Below are 20476 nucleotides of genomic sequence, written 5' to 3'. Positions count from 1 at the left end.
TTGCCGTTCATTCTTTCGGAATCGATAAATTAAGTACCAGTGAAATTCTGGTATCGATGTAATCGAGTAGTTCCCTCTTCCAAAAATTCAGACCTTGTGTCTATAATAGAAAGGATTATTATTACTATTGTCAAGACAGCGAGCTAGCAGAATCATTAGCATGGTGGACGAAATGCCACGTTCTGAGTTCAAATTCCGCCGAGGTCGACTTTGCCTTTCATCCTTTCAGGGTCGATAAATTAAGTACCAGTTACGCACTAGGGGCGATGTAATCGACTTGATCCGTTTGTCTGTCCTTGTTTGTCCTCTCTGTGTTTAGCCCCTTGGGGGCAGTAAAGAAATAGGTATTTCGTCTGCCGCTACGTTCTGAGTTCAAATTCCGTCGAGGTCGACTTTGTCTTTCATCCTTTCGGGGTCGATTAAATAAGTACTAGTTACGCATTGGAGTCGATATAATCGACTTAATCTTTTTGTCTGTCCTTGTCTGTGCTCTCTGTGAGTAGCCCCTTGTGGACAGTAAAGAAATAAGAAACGTTAGCACACCGGGTGAAATGTTTAACGGTATTTCGTCTGTCTCTGCGTTCTGAGTTCAAATTCCGCCGAGGGCGACTTTGCCTTTCATCTTTTTGGAGTCGATAAACTCAGTACCAGTTGCGTACTGGAGTCGATCTAATCGACTGGCCCAAAAATTTTGGGCCTTGTGTCTAGAGTAGAAAAGAATAATCCTTTCTACTATAAGCACACGGCCTGTATTTTGAGAGGTGGGGGACAGTCGATCAAATTGACTCCAGTACTCAACTGGTACTTATTTTATCAACCTCAAAAGGATAAGACAAAGCTGAGCTCGGCAGAATTTAAACTCACAAACAAATTGCCGCTAAGCATTTTGCCCGACATGCTAAATATTCTGCTAATTCACTTCCCTAAATGGAGAGAATATTTATTTACATAAAGCCAGAAATATTTTTGATCACCACCCCCACTGCTTCATGACTTGGTCTTGGTTTGTTTACGTTCCCGTTACTTCACGGTTTCTGCCAAAAACAAAAAGACAGATATAATAAGTAGAAAATTGAATAAGTACTCGGGTTGATTTCACTGACGAATCCCTTCAAGGTGGTGCCCCAGCTTGACCGCAGTTCAAAGACTGAAAGAAGTAAAAGAATATAAAAAAGTAATTACAGAATATTTTTTCACGAAACGGCGAAAGTGAAAGCTGATAAATCATTGGAAATAACTTGTCAGAAATGTAAATGAAAACTAATTTTATGTAAGTGAAAACGGAATGCAATATTTCAGGGTCGCATAAATTTACAAGACTGAACAAGAAATACTGGATTTTTAGAGCCATCACTTTCTCATTAAATCAAGTTGCAACAGTAACCCCTTACATATAAATTCCCTACCCCAGATAGTGGAATGTTGGTGACTCATAGGAAATTTAGATATGCAGTTTTGCTTCATTTTCTTCTTTCGTTCTTTCTTGCAAATGCGAAAGAAGACAAGGAAGTCAAACAAGTTCTGGGAATTTTGAACAGTTTATTATACTAATGTTGGCAGAACACTTAAAGCGTTAGCAGGATTTTTACCGGTTTTATTCTGTGAGTTCAAATATCACCGTGGTCGATTTTGCCTTTCATCTATTGGGGTCGATAAAATATATACTAGTTGAAGATTGGGTCGCTGTAATCGACTATCCCTCTCCCGCTAAAATCATTAGCCACGTTCAAAAATTTTAAAGCCACTTTTAGTGATCTATGAAGGTGGCGAACTAGCCAAACAGATCGTTGGACAAAATGTTTAACAGGTCAACTTTTCCTTTCGGATTCGATAAAATACAGTAGCAGCTGTTGAGCGAAGCGGTCTTCGTCCCAGAGCTCGCAGTGGAAGAGTCCGAATCGTGGTCCTTTGCTATTCATAAGACCCGCAGAAGAGAAAGCAGGTCAACCCCCGACACCGAGAGCATCGACGGATGGATGAATGCGCATCCAGGCTCAACGGTTGCGTAGGAAGTCGGGGACAAGAAACAGAAAGAAAGAGTGAGAGAAAGTTGGGATGATAGAGTACAACAGGGGTCGCCACCACCCCCTGCCGGAGCCTCGTGGAGCTTTAGGTGTTTTCGCTCAATAAACACACACAACGCCCGGTCTAGGAATCGAAACCGCGAGTCCGCTGCCCTAACTAACCACTGGGCCATTGCACCTCCACAGATAGAAGCAAATAGGAAATAACAATTACCGACCAAAGGAAAAATTTTTTTTTTAATTTTGTTATCATCATCATTGACACCACGAATGTTGTTACTGTTGTTGTAGTTGAACGTGTTAAACTCCTGCTAGTCATCACACTTCCTCGTTTTCTTTTGCGGTGCAAAATAAGATAAAAATGAAATCAAACCCAAAATACCTAAAATTCCCATTGAGTTACGATTACTCATCTCCTTCCTCCTAAAGCACCCGGGGTAAAAAAAAAAAAAAAAAGATGTAAGGGATTGCTTTTTCACTTTGATTTAATGGAAAAGTGATAGTTTATCTTTTACTTGTTTCAGTCATTTGACTGCATACCATACTGGGACACTGCTTTGAGGAATTTTAGTCGAACAAACCCACCCGAGTACTTATTGTTCTTATTTTTAAGCCTGCTACTTATTCTATCGGTCTTTTATCCTAACCGCTAAGTTACGGGGCCGTAAACACATCAACACCGGTTGTAAAGACACACGCACACACAGATATTTACATATATATCTATATATATATATATATATAATATATATATATATATATATATCGGTCTTCTTTCAGTTTCCGTCTACCAAATCCACTCACTTTGGTCGACCCGCGGCAATAACAGAAGAAAACACAAAGACGCGCGCGCATACACACACACATACATGGTCTTAAAAATTCGACTTTTACACCAGTATATACGGTGTAAATTACATAACAGAAGCATGGTGGTGTTGGTGGTGGTGGTGGTGGAGCAACGGTCAAAAACTTTTCCTGGTTTTATGTGAATATTATTTTCTTCGTTTATTGCTGTTTAAAATAATTATCTTAATGACCTTTGTTTGTTTGAAATTCTTATTACCACGGCTTTACTATTACTAATGTTATCCTTCGTTTCATGTGAAACTAAAAGGAAAGCTAAAGCTTGCGAAATTAAAAGGAAAGTTTAAGGTTAATGAAAACTGAAAGCAGTACGTTGATTTTCCAGAATCACGTAAACCAGACATGGGCAACCTTTTCAAGAAGCGGGCTACATGAGACATGACTCATCATGAGGCGGGTCGCATTACTAAAAAATTCAAAGTAATTTTTCATTAGTGTGCCATTCAGAAAGTCCTGTGGGCCGCTGTCTGCTCATGACTGGCCAAAACAATCACTGCGTAATTTCTCTTTCTTCGTCCTTTTCAAGCCTAGCCAGGCTCATAGGCCCGGTTTCCTGGTTTCTGTGGTGTATGTGTCCCTCCCAGCTGGACGGGACGCCAGTCCATTGCAGCGTTACTCAAGAAACAGGAAGAGACGGTGAGAGAAAGTTGGGGTTAAAGAGCACAACAGGGGTCGCCACCACCCCTTGCCGGAGCCTCGTGGAGCTTTAGGTGTTTTCGCTCAATAAACACACACAACGCCCGGTCTGGGAATCGAAACCGCGATCCTCCGACTGCAAGTCCGCTGCCCTAACCACTGGGTCATTACGCCCCTACACTGCATAATTTACTGATATGATAAAACAGTTGTTCTATGAAAAACTGGGTTTTTAAGGTAAAAACAAAAAAAATCGTTCGTATTTGTATCTGTTATGAATTTGTCATGTCAAATAAGGGATTGATTTCCTTTTGATTGTGTCAGGCGGTTTGATATTTTAAAAGAAGAGAATAATGGATTGTTTGACACAACGTAAATGTCAAATGGTTTCAATCAGAAATTTAACCTATGTTGGTGCACCTGGTATTTTATGCGACGCTCGCCACGTATTACCTATAAAGGACAATGTTAAGGTAGAAATGATAGATTGTGGACTGAATGCTCTAACATTTAGTTTCCTACAAGAGTTCTGATTTCGCTTTCTACTAACGTCTATAATTTTTTCTTTTTCTGTCGCACGACAGCAAAGAATAGAGTCTATCACATATGACCTGCGGTCGGTTTCAATATCTATAACCCTTCTCTAAAAACTTATAAACGAAATCAATGTTACATATTGCAAACAAAAGTGATAACACGATGGCCCAAGCGTATGATTGTAATTAGTTTTAGTGTTCTGCTCTGAGTGCTAACCCCACTACGAGTGTTTGTCTAATCGCTGCACTTTACGTTCTGAGTTCAAATCCAACCGAGACCAACTTCGTTTTTTGCCGCGCCGGACAAGAAGCTTAGCGGCATTCTACCCAACTCTACGTAGTGAGTTCAAATGCTGCCGAGGTCAACTTTGACCTATATATGATCCATTCGGGTCCAGAAAATAAGTACCAGTTGAACACTGAGGTTGAGGTAATAGATTTAACCCCTCCCACCAAAACCTCTGGCGATGTTCCAAAAACTGAAATCGATATTTAATTATGGCTCAAGACAGCGGCCTGGTAGAATCGTTACCGCACCGGGCAAAATGCTTAGCGACATTGCGTTGGTCTTTACGTTCTGAATTCAAATTCCGCCGAGGTCAACTTTGCCTTTTTTCCTTTCGGAGTCAATAATATAAATACCAGTTGAGCTCTGGGATTGATGTGATCGATTTGCCCCTTGCCCTTGTACTTACTAGCCTTGTGCTAAAACTGGAACCCGTTATAAAATTTGGGCTCTTTATATTCTGAGTGCAAATCCTGCTAAAGTCATCTTTGCCTTTCATCCTTTAGAAGTCGATAAAAGAAAATACCAGTCGAGTACTAAAGTGGGGTGGAGTATATTTAATTATTGTCATCCGGCCTTATCTTGTGGCTACGGTAGAAACGGCCACCAGTGTCATCATTATTGGTTTCTACTCTAGGCACCAGGCCCGAAATTAATGGGGAGAGGGCCAGTCGATTAGATTGATCCCAGTACGCAACTGGTACTTAATTTATCGACCCTTGAAAGGATGAAAGGCAAAGTCGACCTCGGTGGAATTTGAACTCAGAACGTAAAGACAGACAAAATACCTATTTCTTTACTACCCAAAAGGGGCTAAACACAGAGGGGACAAACATGGACAGACAAACGGATTAAGTCGATTACATCGACCCCAGTGCGTAACTGGTACTTATTTAATCGACCCCGAAAGGAAGAAAGGCAAAGTCGACCTCGGCGGAATTTGAACTCAGAACGTAGCGGCAGACGAAATACGGCTACGCATTTCGCCCGGCGTGCTAACGATTCTGCCAGCTCGCCGCCTTCAGCGTCATCATTATTGCCGTCATGATGATGATGAACATCATCATTCATCGGCGCAGTCTTCATCATCTTCGCCATCATTGTCATCATCAAATAAAAGTGATGGATGGCAAAAATGTTCGAATACTAAATCAAATATTTTGAAGTATTTAGTTACGTTTATCGGTCTCTAGGTTCAAATTTTTTCAATTTCGACAGTTACAATTTTAGATCCCAAGAGCAGGCATCAGGTATGCCCGTTCTATTGTCGACTTAATCGCTTATAATTCTTTCCCTGTAAATCTCTGACTTCACATTAATCTAAGAAATCAATGTTACATACTGTGAGATCGATGATAATTCAAGCAATAAAGCACCAGACTAAGTGTTTTACTATTCTGAGTTCGTTCCTGCTTTAGTTAACTTGGGTTTCCATTCCTTCAGGGTTGATAAATAAATAAATAGATTATGTAATTAATGCTAAACATATGTGTTTCACAAAAAAACCCGTGACCTTTTGTTAATTTAAGAATTTTTTAATATTTATTTGTTTTGGGGTATTTTTGTGTGGGATGGGTGACCATATGATCCATGCGTAATCATATTTCGTTTCGCGACAGCTGGCCGTTGGTATATGATAACGACCATGCGCCAACTCGCGCCAGCTTTTCACTTAATCATTTAGCTACACCTTCTGACATGAACTCACGTGAATCCCCCAGTCCTAATTCCACACCCAACACTTCACACGTTAACGGTATCAAATGACAAAGAGTCAGAGAATGTCAGAGAATGTAAGTGGAGACACATGGCCTAGTGGTTAGAGCAGCGGTCGGGGGATCGCGGATTCGAATCTCAGACCGGGTGATGTGTGTGTTTATGAGCGAAACACCTAAGCTGCACGCGGCTCCGGCAGAAAGTAATGGCGAACTTCTGCTGACTCTTTGGCCACAACTTTCTCTCACTCTTTCCTCCTGCATCTAGCAGCTCACCTGCGACGGACCGGCGTCCCGTCCAGGTGGGGAACCTATACGCCAAAGAAACTGCGAAACCGGCCCTTATGAGCCAGGCATGGCTTGAGAAAGGAACAAACAACTACAACAAGGGAATGTAAGGTAAAAATGTACTGGCTGCCATTTGAAGGCATAGCCAAGACACAGGACACTTTGAAGGCATAGCCAAGACACAGGACACTTTGAAGGCATAGCCAAGACACAGGACACTTTGAAGGCATAACCAAGACACAGGATACCTCTAGCTCTCTCCAGTCCTTCTAATTGGAAATAGATATCGTGAATAAATGCAGCTCATCGTTGCTGTTGTTGTTATTGTTGTTGATGCTGTTGTTGTTGCTACTTTGTTGTTTGTATGCTTCTTGTTGTTCTTGATGTTTTCTTGTTTTTTATGTTTGTTGATATTGTTGCTGTTTTCGTGTTCGTATGTTTGTTGCTGTTGTTGTTCAGTCCACACCCACATAGTACATAATGCACCAAGGACTGCCTTATCTAACATGCCCTTCCCTTCCTAAAATATGAGAGCGGCAGACAGGATTTCCACTTCGGGTCGTATTCATCGTTATCGGTGGAAGGAGTGCAGTAACACTAATGAGTAACCTATTAGTTTGCGGCAGTGAGTCCGACTCTGTTTGGGTTTTGGGAGAACTCTTTACATGACTCATGGGTATGCAGTTAAGCAGCTTGCCTTGCAGCTACGTGATGTCGGTTCAACACCACTGCACGGAAATTTGGACAGATATCTTTTACAATAACCTCGAATGGACGACTGCCTTGTGAGTGAATTTGATCGGTTGAAATTCTGTGAAATCCCGTCGTATATATGTGCGTGCGTGCGGCGTGCGTGTATGTGTTTTGTATAACAACAAACCTCACAATTTCAGATTAACTATCAAATATACCTACATCTTGATTCTAGTCTAGATTATATTTCAGTGACTTAAATTAATTCAGAAACTTCATCTTATGCAGAATAACATGTAAATACGTCCTAATATACACACATAAACAGTTTAACATAGCAAAAACCAAAAAAGTTGATATAACAAAGGCTTCTTATTGATAACCTAAAGCTATATTCTAAAAACTTCTAAAGGCGGCGAGCTGGCAGAAACGCTAGCACGCCGGGCGAAATGCGTGGCCGTATTTCGTCTGCCGTTACGTTCTGAGTTCAAATTCCGCCGAGGTCGACTTTGCCTTTCATCCTATCGGGGTCGATAAATTAAGTACCAGTTACGTACTGGGGTCGATGTAATCGACTTATCCCGTTGTCTGTCCTTGTTTGTCCCCTCTGTGTTTAGCCCCTTGTGGGTAGTAAAGAAATATATCTTCTAACACTTCTGTCACTGATAGACAATCAGATCTGGGGTACAGCATTTTCACGCAATATAGAAATGGATTTCAGCCAGGATGAGCATTGCGATTGATATTAAGGAAAAAAGAAGAAAAACATGAGAACGTCACATGAGATGATAATTGGAAACATATAGCTTATTAGGACCGGAAATTAATTTTAAATAACTACTAATCCCTTGCTAACTACTAATTCCTTCTTATGTACTAATGCCTTGCTTCCCATTAATCCCATGCTAACCAGTAATCCCTTGCTAACTGCTAACTGCTAGCTCCTAACTAAACTACTAATGCCGTTCTAACTACCCCAAAAGGGGGTACCCAAATGAAACCGGAATTTTACAATATATTTTACAATATTATTTTATTCCCTTAATTTTTACATGTTTACACTCTTATCGCCTTCAAAGTATTCTCCATTTGAATAACGCATCGGTCCAAACGCGTTTTCTACTGTTGGAAGCAATCCTAGAACTCTTGCGAAGTGATGTCTTTTAACGCCTCCGTCATTTTTTTTCTTCACCTCTTCCACATCTGCAAAATGTTTTTCTTTAAGGACTTTTTTCATTCGAAGGAACCAAAAAATAAAATAAAAGTTACGGGAAGCAAGATCGGGTGAATGGATGGATGGAAGCACTCCGTCGGTTACGACGACGAGGGTTCCGGTTGATCCGAATCAACGGAACAGCCTGCTCGTGAAATTAACGTGTAAGTGGCTGAGCACTCCACAGACACGTCACCTTTAACGTAGTTCTCGGGGATATTCAGCGTGACACAGAGAGTGACAAGGCCGGCCCTTTGAAATACAGGTACAACAGAAACAGGAAGTAAGAGTAAGAGAAAGTTATGGTGAAAGAGTACAGCAGGGATCACCACCATCCCCTGCCGGAGCCTCGTGGAGCTTAGGGTGTTTTCGCTCAATAAACACTCACAACGCCCGGTCTGGGAATCGAAACCGCGATCCTATGACCGCGAGTCCGCTGCCCTAACCACTGGGTCATTGCTCCTCCGATCGGGTGAATAGGAAGGGTGGGTAAATGGAGTCATGTCATTTTTGGTCAAAAACTGTCTCACACTCAAGGCGGTGTGCACAGGCGCATTGTCCTGATGAAACCACCACTGTCAGCTTTGCCACTGGTTGAGGCGTTTACGTCTCGCGGGATCTCGCAAACGCTTCAGAACTGCCAAGTAAAAATATCTGATTAAAAGTTTGACCAGGAGGAACAAATACTGTGTGGACAATTCCTTTCGCATCGATGAAACAAATTAGTATTGTCTTGACACTGGACTTCATTTGATGCACTTTTTGAAGGCGTGGTGACACTGAATGACTCCATTGACTTGAATGCAGCTTGGTTTTGGGGTTGTAACCGTTTTGGGGTTGTAACCAACTTTTGTAAACCAGTGGTAACCTTCGAAAAATGGTTCGGATCAACTTCCAACTGTTCTTTCAGTTCACGACATGCATTCAGTCGTGACTACTTTTGATCTTCCTTGAGCAAACGAGGCACACATTTTGCTGCAGCTCCTTTAATTCGCAGTTCCTTGCTCAAAATTCGTTGGTAGGAGCTCCGGGACACACCAGTCATATCAACAAGTTTGTCAATTGTTCGGCGACGGCCCTCCAAGACCAGTTCATGAATTTTCGTGATGTTTTCATTCGTTCGGGAGGTCGACGGTCGCCCTGAACGAAGTTGGTCTTCAAGCGATAAGTAACCATTCCTAAAGTGTGAAAACATCTCGTAAACATGTGTTTTGCTCATGACAGCTGTTTGAAGCATGACGACTGTTTCGGCCGCCGTTTTCCCCAGAATTTCACGGAAGCATGCTGTCCCTTTCTTTCAGCCATCGCAAAACTCGACGAACAGAGGGGAAGCGCGGCAAAACAAAGACTCCGGTCGGCAGACTGATGCCTGAGGGTAGCATCAAGCGGCTTCTAGCGGCGGAAGCCTGAATTACAATGGACTTGTCCCACAGAGAACGTTTCCGGTTACTCTTACGTACCCCTTCGTGCTACTGCTACTAAGCTGCTATTCAGACGTACTTGAATTAAAGTGTGGAGGAAAATGTTCAATAAATAAAAGATCACTGACAAAAGCTTGTGTATTAGAAGCTGGAAGATATATGAGCAGGAACAGTAGACTTTGCTTGGTTAGCGATAAAAAAAAAATTTTATCAACCAGAAGCAGAAAATAAAGACAAGGAAATATCCAAGTCGCAATATTTTAACTATTGTACTCTTTTGTACTTGTTTCAGTCATTTGACTGAAGCACCGCCTTTAGTCGAGCAAATCGACCCCGGGACTTATTCTTTGTAAGCCTAGTACTTATTCTATCGGTCTCGTTTGTCGAACCGCTAAGTTGCGGGGACGTAAACATACCTGCATCGGTTGTCAAGCGATGTTGGGGTGGGTGTGGACAAACATAAACACACATATATGTACATACATACGACGGGCTTCTTTCAGTTTCTGTCTACCAAATCCACTCACAAGGCTTTGGTTTGCCCGGGGCAATAGTAGAAAACACTTGCCCACGGTGCCACGCAGTGGGACTGAACCCAGAACCATGTGTTTGATAAGCAAGCTACTTACCACACAGCCACTCCTGCGTCTATAACTGAAAATTATGTTTACGCAGAAAATATTATATTAATCTTCAAACTCGTCAAAAATATCTACGAAGTATGTTTCGTCTTCGTTCTTGCAATGTCAAAAAGTTCGAGTTTCCACTACAAATTTTAGATGACTAAAACCTCAAGTTAGTTATATGTTTACTTTTTCATGTCTGTAGAAACATTTACTTTTACTTTCAAGAAACCAGTTGGACAAGATAACTTGTATATGAGTGCTTCCAACGCATCATCGAGTGTTTCTTATGACTGTTATATACGCTAGTTATAGGAGTGTTTCCACTGCATGCGTGTGTGTGTGTGTGTGTGTGTGTGTGTGTGTGTGTGTGTGTGTGTGTGGTGTGTGTGTGTGTGTGTGTGTGTGTGTGTCTAATATTAGCGTGTTACTAATTAGCAAAGAACAATATTTTACCATCATTGCAAGCGTTTGCATTTAAAAGTCCTGGGATCTTTTCGGTTTGAACGGCAGTTTTTTCTAGCGGTGTCATATGAAATTGTCACCCATAATTATGACCCTAGTATCGATCTATTGCATTTCAATCTCTTTTAGGGTTAAGGTTAGTTAGGGTTAGGGTTAGGGAAGGGAGAAGGGTATCTTTTTTTCTTCACAAATGTAAATAAACCCAATCTGTTTCTTAAACGAGGGACATATTCATACTGCACAGAATGCTTTTTAACTCAATAGACGTCACTGATTGGTTGAAATTGCAGAAATTGAAGAAAAAAACAACAAATATCTTACAAACTATAGAATTTTCTCAATAAAGACAAGAGAAAAAGATGTTTTATAAACACATTCTATCAGTATACGAAGTTTAACATTTTTTAGTTACCTAGAAATTATGTTAAAAACTGCCGTTCAAGCGGAAAAGATCCAAGTCCTGATATTAATATGTTAATATATTTGTCTTGTTTTATTCTTTAGCGAATTCCAAGTTCTTTCGATCTAGATTTATTGAATTTCAGATTGTGTCCATGTTGTTAAGTAAAAAAAAAAATTATATAATTGTTAAAATAAGAGTTAGTGATAATTACTGAACACTTGGTCCTCCAGTGAATAAATTTGTTTTCTTTTATTGTTTTTCTTTTATATTCTGCGACTCATTACATCTATAGAACATTTTATAAGAAAAAAAACAACCGTATAACCATCTAAATCCCATGTGAATTTATTTGCAGTATCATCAATGGCTGTGTTAAGAATACCTTCTTTTGTTACAATCATCATTGTCCTGCTTTTTGGTTCGGACATAATCGTAGGTAAGTTATATAAACTATGGAATCTACTCCGTAATATTTCCACATATTTCTCATACACGCTTTTCTTGCGTGACCTACATAACAGTTAGTGACATAAATTAACATAAATTATGTAATATCTAAGATGTAAATCTTAAACATTTACCAGAGTTGTATTGATTCCTTTTTCACTATAGAGTTCAACAACCCAAGCAAGCATTAAACAAAACATTTTTTACATGAAATGTTTGTTGGATTTTTTTGAGAGAATCTAAGTGTGAGGTTACATCGCACAAAATAACTTTTTTTTTTCACATGAATACATCTACTGTTAATTCCTTTAAATATCTTCAGATCAGCAATAAAATGTTTCTGTCTTGTATTTACATGGAACTTGAAATTTCAAGAAATGCTATGATTTTGATAGACATCAATGTCTGTGGTCAATATTCTCATTTAATTGGATGTGAGATAAGTGACAAAAGAAAATATGCTGCATTGTTCCCCCAGTGGTTCTTGAAGGTGTCCCGAGTTGAGCCCATATCTACACACACACACACACACACACACACACACACACACACACACACACACACACACATATATATATAGGGGTAAAATATGAAAAATCAACGAAAATGCACATTGTAAATAAAAAAAGGCTTTTTATGAAAGGCAACGACAGATATATACATTTAGATGGACTGAGGTAATAATAAAAGTCATAAAAGTCATTATTATGAGATGATTATAAAGTCAGAAAGCAAAGCATACCATGGTTTCATTGCTTTGTATACACCGGCTAATACACGGTGTCAGGTCTATTTTATATTTTCTTTTTGTAACATATATATACATGCGCATTTGTTTTTACAGTATATTTATATGTAATGCTTCAATGTAAATACTCAATTGCTAAAGAAACTTATGTATAAATGGTATAAATGTATTGTAAAACAAGTATACATACATAAATACATGTGTGTGTATATGTGCGTGTGTGAGTGAATGTGTGTGTGTGTATTATATGTATATATAAAAAGTCATTTGACGATTGAGTATTTACATAGAAACATTATATAAATGCACTATAAAAATAAGTGCACCTATATACACATACATAGCGACACCTTTAAGAAATGCTGGAGGAACCATGCAGTATCATTTTGGAACAGCTGTAGAAGGCAATGCACATCACTGGCAGACCTCATGTGAGACCTCAAACGGAAAAAATACAATACAGCACAACTTAGACAGTACAAAACCATATAACGCATACTCAAAAGCATGTAACCCCTGCTGAAAGAGACACTTGAAATGATATTATCTAATGATAAAATAACCAACAAATAGTCAGAGATTATTTTAACTTGTAACCATAGGCTTAAAAGCTCATTTCTGTTATTTGGAAAGAATATAAAAAGTATATAATGTTTAATGTTATATCAATTCTTTATTTACTCAAAAATGTACTTATAGTTTGATGATTACTTCTACTTCTAAGATTGTAATGTTGCTTACCTGAATTATATAATCTTTGCAATAATTTGTATATATCTAAGATCATTTAGTTATGCCAATCTGTTTTTTTATTAAAAAATGCTATTATAATGTCTCAGTATCATTATCGGTATATCTAAATGATATTATTTATATTGTTGTACACCTAAATTGTGCGATCCCATAATTACTGATTTGTTAGGTACAGTTGTTTAGGTAAAGAGGAAGTGTCTATAGAAAGGACCTGCTTACGTGGGGGGGAATGTTATAGCGTAAGTCGAAAATGGCTGGTAAAGTGACATGGAGAGATGCAAATTGATGAGAGCAAAAAATGAGAGTCTCTTTAGATAGATATATGTAAATAAATACAGATGTATGTATATTAGTGTGAAATAAAAGAATATGTATATATGTATAATGACTGCATGGGTCTGAAATCTGGTGATTTAACCTAATGCTAAGAAGTGAAAGGAATCGTCAATAGTATGTATATTAACACGTGTGTGCATAAGTCTATATCTATATATGTATATATGTATATATATATATATATATATATATATATATATATATATATATATATATATATATATATATATATATATATATATATAAAATGTATGCATGTACGGATGTATGTGTGTTTGTATGTATGTTCGTATGTATGTGTGTGTATGTATGTATGTTAAGCATATATTTAGTTATAATTATTTCTACTTATACACCAAATGAATAAACACGTGTATGTGTGTGTGTGTGTGTGTGTGTGTGTGTGTGTGTGTGTGTGTGTGCGTGCGTGCGTGCGTGCGTGCGCAGGGGCGTGCGTGTGTAAGGGTGCAGGTGAATAAATTCTTCCCCTGTGCTAGCATCAATTAATGACTGATTAAATGGCTGTGAAAGGAATCAAGAACAGCTAACATCAAGTTTACGAGCAGACTGACGGACAGGTTGGTATCCCGCTGAGGTAATAAGTTGGACACACGTCCTTTGAAGTGAAATGCTTACAGATAAAAGTGATAAGTAATCCTTTTAGCTTACATTTTGGCAACATTATTATTTTAGAACAATGGTTTTCAACCGGGGTCCATATGGCCCTTGAGTATCCATATAAGATTTCCGAGGATGCACACAATGAATTAGTAAATTGGGGATCCACAATACAATTTTAAGGGCCTATGAGAAACTTTTGCTTTAGCTCAGGGGTGGGGGACTTTTTAGTGCGGCGGGCAAAAATTTCCAAAGAAAAAGGTCCGCGGGCGGATCACAAGTTCTAACTCTTATATTTGTGTAAATCTTGTATATATCTATGTATAATTATCTGGCTGATGTATATATGTTGCTTCTTTTCGCAGATTGTTATGAAAATCCATGGCCTGAAACTTTTATGGATTTTGGAATGGATGATCCCCGACCTTTTACATCGAGCTGGCCCTATAACGTACAAAATAGTTATAGAGGTTATGGTGACTATGTTAGACAAATGCTAAATAACAAACTCAAAGATATGATGAAATTTTCAAGGGACTTTGTTCACCAGGGGAATTACTATGGAAATAATTTCGAGCAGGACCCAGACACTAAGATGTTACTGCAGCAAGCACGAGTAGCTTTCGCAAACAGTAATTCAGGGGGCCGTTATTTAGGAAAATTGGTTCGGACTGCATCCTGTGGCAAACATTGTATCATCAAAGTTGTAATCGGAAAAATTAATGGAAATTATTATGAAAATGTCTCGAAAAGTAATCATTAGACGGAATCTGAATCATGGAAGGTTAAAGGTAAGTTTTAGAAACAATAATTAAAAAAAAAAATTAAATACTGTATTTAATATGATTCCGATATTAGATACATATAACAGTTTCGGTTATTTTTAAAATGGGAAGATCTGAATATGGGAAAATGGTATTCCTGAAAAATAGCATCGGAAATTATCTTGTGCGCCAGAAACTGATTTTCTTTGAATCTTCTATCTTTTATCCTTTTACTTGGACTGTGGCCAAGCTGGAACACCGTCTTAAAGAGTTTAATCGAACTCCAGTATTTACTTTTTCTTCGGCCTGATATTTATTTTATAAGTCATTTTTGCCGAACAACTAAGTTACGGGGACATAAACACACCAATATTGGTTGTCAAGCGATTGTGAGGGAACACACAAACACACACATGCACATACATACATACATACATACATACATATATATATATATATATATATATATATATATTACGACGGGCTTCTTTCAGTTTCCGTCTACCAAATCCGCTCACAAGGCTTTGGTTGGCCCGAGGCTATAGCAGAAGAGCAGAAGACACTTGCCCAAGGGGACTGAACAGTAGGACTGAACCCGGTACCATGTGGTTGGTAAGCAAGCTACTTACATATATATATATAGATATATATATAATATATATATATATATATATATATATATGAATATATGTGTATATATATATATTATACATATATATATATATATATATATATATATATATATATATATATATATATATATATATATATATATATGAATATATGGTATATATATATATATATATACATATATATATATATATATATTATATATATATATATATATATATATATATATATATAATATATATATATATATATATATATATTATATATACATATATGGCTATAGGACGTCACCAACTGTGTAAACAACATGAAGTACGAAAACAAATGAGTTAAATACGCAAATAAGAGAAAGAAATAGAAAACAGGACAAGTAATAAGGAGAACGACCCTTCATCAGTTGTCGGCTGTCTATCTACTCCTCATTTCGAGAATTCAACGACAATATGAATCTTCGAAGACAGTTGCTCCCATAAATTCCAAAATAAAATATTGAATTTATGGAGGGTCTGGAACAAAACCAGGACAGTGGACCGATCCTCCATGTTTGTTTTCGTTAGGTTGCTTTGTATGTTTCCACATCCTACTACTATCATAACACTCCCGCATTCTTCCACTCCTCCTCCTCTCCTCCTCCTCCTTCTTCTTATTCTTCTCTGCCAAGAATTCACAACGACCTCGAACCCACAAGATTAAACAAGAGAGACAGAAACAGGCAGAAACAAGGAAAATACTCCTTGTATTCGAATACTATGCAAATATTCTTTTCAAATACTTTTCTTTTAATTTTTCCAAAATTTAATTGTTTTCCATACTTACAGTTAAAAAAGTCTCAATTAATGAAACCGGTACTGAAATGTTTTTTATAAAATTACTTTAGCATTTTCTACTTGACATTTTTTCCATATATATCAACTCGCATGTTCCTTTTCAACCACACACCACACACACCACACACAACACACACACACACACACATATATATATATATAATATATTATATATATATATATATATAATATATATATTATATATATATCAGTAAAACAATTAGGATTCAAATGAATTCCAATGAATTCAAATGAATGCGGTACTTAACTTAGATGCACCAGAAATCTTTATGGTATTAACCATAAAATAATGTGGGGTGATTATAAACAGGAAAAAAGCAACAAGAATGGATTAGTTGTTCAGTACGATTGTTTCATACGAAGAACATATTTATTTAAAGCTGCAAATATTGCAGTAAATACAAGTGTCCCGTATTCATCAGCCAAAACACATATGAGTTTTCCAAACATCCTAGGGAGTGAGGCTACACTCATGAAGTATCAAAGAGAGTTCTATGAAAAGCAAAGTTAGGTTGTAAGCAGACTTAAAATGTTTTCTAATGACGCACAGTTTTATAAAAGGTTTTTAAAAAGATTGTTAGCTTCTCAGAAAAGGTAAATCCATCCGTAATAATGCAGGTGTAATTTCCGGAGATATGAGGAAAGATTTTATTCACAGAGAAGATGAATGTATCCATAATAATGCAGATGTAATTTCCTGATATATGAGGAAAAGATGTTGATCACACATCTATTCATTTCACAAACTAAGTTGTTGGAAGAAGAGATTGGCTATAGTGGCTAAAAGAAGTCGCAAAAGAAGTCAGTGATGCAGAAGCCGCCCAAATAAGGACATTATGGGAGGGAGGGGTAGGGGAATAAGACGGCGTAAGTACACTATCTACAAAGGTTAGTTTATTTATGTGGTGACAGAAAATCTGGGTCAGTGTTGCAGGAATTTAAGATTTATAAGGGACATTATTTTTGACCAGCAAACAGCTATTAACTGCCACTCCTACAGGATAAAGAATATAAAGAGATCAAAGGAAAGAGTTAAAGGGGTCAAAGGCTATCAATAGAGGAAGATACAGTAAGAAATTTAAGGGCAACACTAGAACAGAAGGTTATTTATTTATTACTGTTTCTATTTTTACTAATGTTTATATATTGTAAGACAGAATTTAGGTCAAAACCTAGAGGTCAGATAATTTCTATAGTAAAAGGTGTGAGAGTTTTGCTTATTCAAAATATAGTGAAAATTCTTTATATTATTATTAAGGGAGTAGTATTACCTATTAAATTTAGAATAGAATTAGGAAGTATTAGCAATTTATTTAATTTAGGTTAGGTTAATTAAAATGACTATATAGTCAATTAAAACTTGGCATCGTACGAATACTATTTGTTTTTTGTGTTTTAAACAGGTACAGTTAGAAAGAAAGAACACCTGTGGAAGAGCTCACAGATTTCTATTTAAAATATATAAGAGTTTTGCTTTTTTAGTAAATACAAGATAGACCTAACTCTATACTGTTATTCTATACGATTTTTATTTAAAATATTTAAGAGTCTTGATTTTTGAGTGAATACACGACTGACCTAATTCAATACGGTTATTTAATAAATTTTATTTTTTCTATGCTTTAAAATTTCATGTCTCCATGGAGCAGAATTGGCAACCTACCCTTCATGAGTGTAGCCTCACTCCCTAGGATGTTTGTAAAACTCATATGTGTTTTGGCTGATGAATACGGGACACTTGTATTTACTTGTCATTTGCAGCTTTAAATAAATCTGTTCTTCGTATGAAACAATTGTACTGAACAACTAATCCATTCTTGTTGCTTTTTTCCTGTTTATATATATATATATATACTCTCTCTCTCTTTACTCTTTTACTTGTTTCAGTCATTTGACTGCGGCCATGCTGGAGCACCGCCTTTAATCGAGCAACTCGACCCCGGGACTTATTCTTTTGTAAGCCCAGTACTTATTCTATCGGTCTCTTTTGCCGAACCGCTAAGTATATATATTATTTATATTATTATTTAATTGAACGCCACGCATTCATTTGCAAGTAAGTATATTTATATATAAACTTACTTGCAAATGAATGCGTGGTGTTCAATTTAATAATTTAGACAATATATGTGTGTGTGTGTGTGTGTGTGTGGTTGTGTATGTAGGGGGTGGTGCATATATGGGTACAGGACGTCGGCAATTGTGTAAACAGCATGAAGTATGAAAACAAACAAGTTAAATACGCAAGCAACAAGAGAGAAAAAATGTAAAACAGGACAAGTAACAGAGAACAACCCTTCATCAGTTGTCGGCTGTCTATCAAGTCCTCATTTCGTGCATTCTACGATAATATGAGTCTTCGAAGACAGTTGCCCCTATAGATTCTAAAATAATATTTTGATTTATGGAGGGTCAAAGTTGGCAACACAACAAGACAATGGAGACATATAAGGAAACCGAACAAAAACAAACATGGGGGATCATTCCACTGTCCTGCTTTATATTCTTACACAGTTGGTGACATCTTGTACCATATATGTATATATATATATATATATATATATATATATATATATTATATAATATATATATATAATATATATATATATATAATATTTATATATAGAGGGCATAATTATACATACATGCCAGGAGGCATATATATATTGCAAACGCTAAGAGGAACAATCAGTCATTTCTACCAAAATATTACTATTAGTAATATTTTTGGTAGAGAAATGACTGATTGTCCCTCTTAGCGTTGGCAAGTATAATAATGCCTCCTGGCATGTATGTATAATTATGCCCTCTATAATAAATTAATATGTTCAATAAGAAATAATTATTTTCGAAATTTTTTCTCTATGAGGTTTTACGCTATCTACCTGACAATTTCTTGTTAAGTTTTCCTTATTAAGTAGTTGTCCTTATTGCAATATATATATATATATATATATATATATATATATATATATATATATATATATATATATATATATATATATATATATATATATAATATATATATATATTTATACAGAGAGAGAGAGAGAGAGGAGAGAGAAAGAGATATGTATATATGTATGTATGTATGCATGCATGTATGTATGTATATATGCATGCATGCATGTATGTATTTATGCATGCATGCATGTATCTATGTAAGTATATGTGCGTATGTTTTTATTTAGTTATAATTATTTCTACTTATACACCAAATGAATGAAGATGTGTGTCTGTGTGTGTAAGGGTGCAGGTGAATAAATTCTTCCTCTGTTCTAGCATCTATTTATGACTGATTAAGTGACTGTGAAAGGAATCAAGAACGGCTAACATTAAGTTTACGAGCAGACCGACAGACAGGTTGGTATCCCGCTGAGGTAATACGTTGGACACACGTCGTTTGAAGAGAAATGCTTACAGACAAAAGTGATAAGTAATTCTTTTAGTTTACATTTTGGCAACTTTATTATCTTAGAGTGTTAATCCATTTTCATAAAAAGTAACACTTGTTTATGCTTAAGATAATAGATAGAGCTTTTCGGAGTGACCCCGCAGCCCACGCTCTGGAGCAGGAGTGAAGAACAGCTCTTTCGAGGGGTTACACTTTCCGCTTATGATGTTGTGAGCGAGAATGAGATCACCACGGCGTCGTCGTTTTTCAAGAGAAAAAAGGTCGAGCGTCTTCAGCCTTTCTTCGTAAGACAAATGTTTGAAACCAAGAACCATGCGGGTAGCCAGCTTCATAGATGTTTCTCCTAGGTATTTCTTATTGATAAAATCTAAGAAGCTAGAACAATCAAAATTGCTGGCCTTGTGCCAAGACTTGAAATCAATTTAAAGTTAATTTTAACCGGCTACTTGCTTGGTAGTAAGGTTGTATAGTAAAACGTCTTGTTTTGTTCATCGTCCTTTAAGTCTCAAGAAAGTCTTAAGATTTTTATAGATGTTCCAAGGCTGCAGTTTTGCACTTATGTAGACGGAAATTCGCTTGGTCATGGTCATAGGCTTTCTGATAGTTTTTCGGATGCCCTTAATTTCAAAAAATCTTACAGGCATAGCCGTGTGGTAAGAAGTTTGCTTCTATCCATCCACATGGTTTTGGTTTCAGCACCACTACGCTAGACCTTGGCAAGTGTCTTCTACTATAGCCCTGGGCCTT

At 37.1% G+C, this 20476-nt stretch overlaps 1 protein-coding gene across 2 annotated transcripts in view; it reads left to right on the top strand.

Moving 5' to 3' along the window:
- The window catches only part of LOC115214207, a 34627-nt gene that overhangs the window by 9042 nt on the left and 5109 nt on the right, over positions 1 to 20476 (top strand). For both annotated transcript variants that reach the window (XR_003881886.2, XM_029783314.2), the window contains 2 exons: positions 11526 to 11606; positions 14438 to 14863. Coding sequence is in view for 1 of the 2 variants with exons in the window: in XM_029783314.2 (XP_029639174.1) it covers positions 11534 to 11606; positions 14438 to 14835 (471 nt within the window). In the remaining variant the exon portion in view is untranslated. Of the gene's footprint in view, positions 1 to 11525; positions 11607 to 14437; positions 14864 to 20476 lie in introns of those variants that run through there.

The sequence above is a fragment of the Octopus sinensis genome, linkage group LG7 (genome assembly GCF_006345805.1).
Source record: "Octopus sinensis linkage group LG7, ASM634580v1, whole genome shotgun sequence".
Classification (NCBI taxonomy): Eukaryota; Metazoa; Mollusca; class Cephalopoda; order Octopoda; family Octopodidae; genus Octopus; species Octopus sinensis.
Note: the sequence above shows the minus strand (reverse complement) of the source record. Positions and strands in the feature narration are given on the sequence as shown.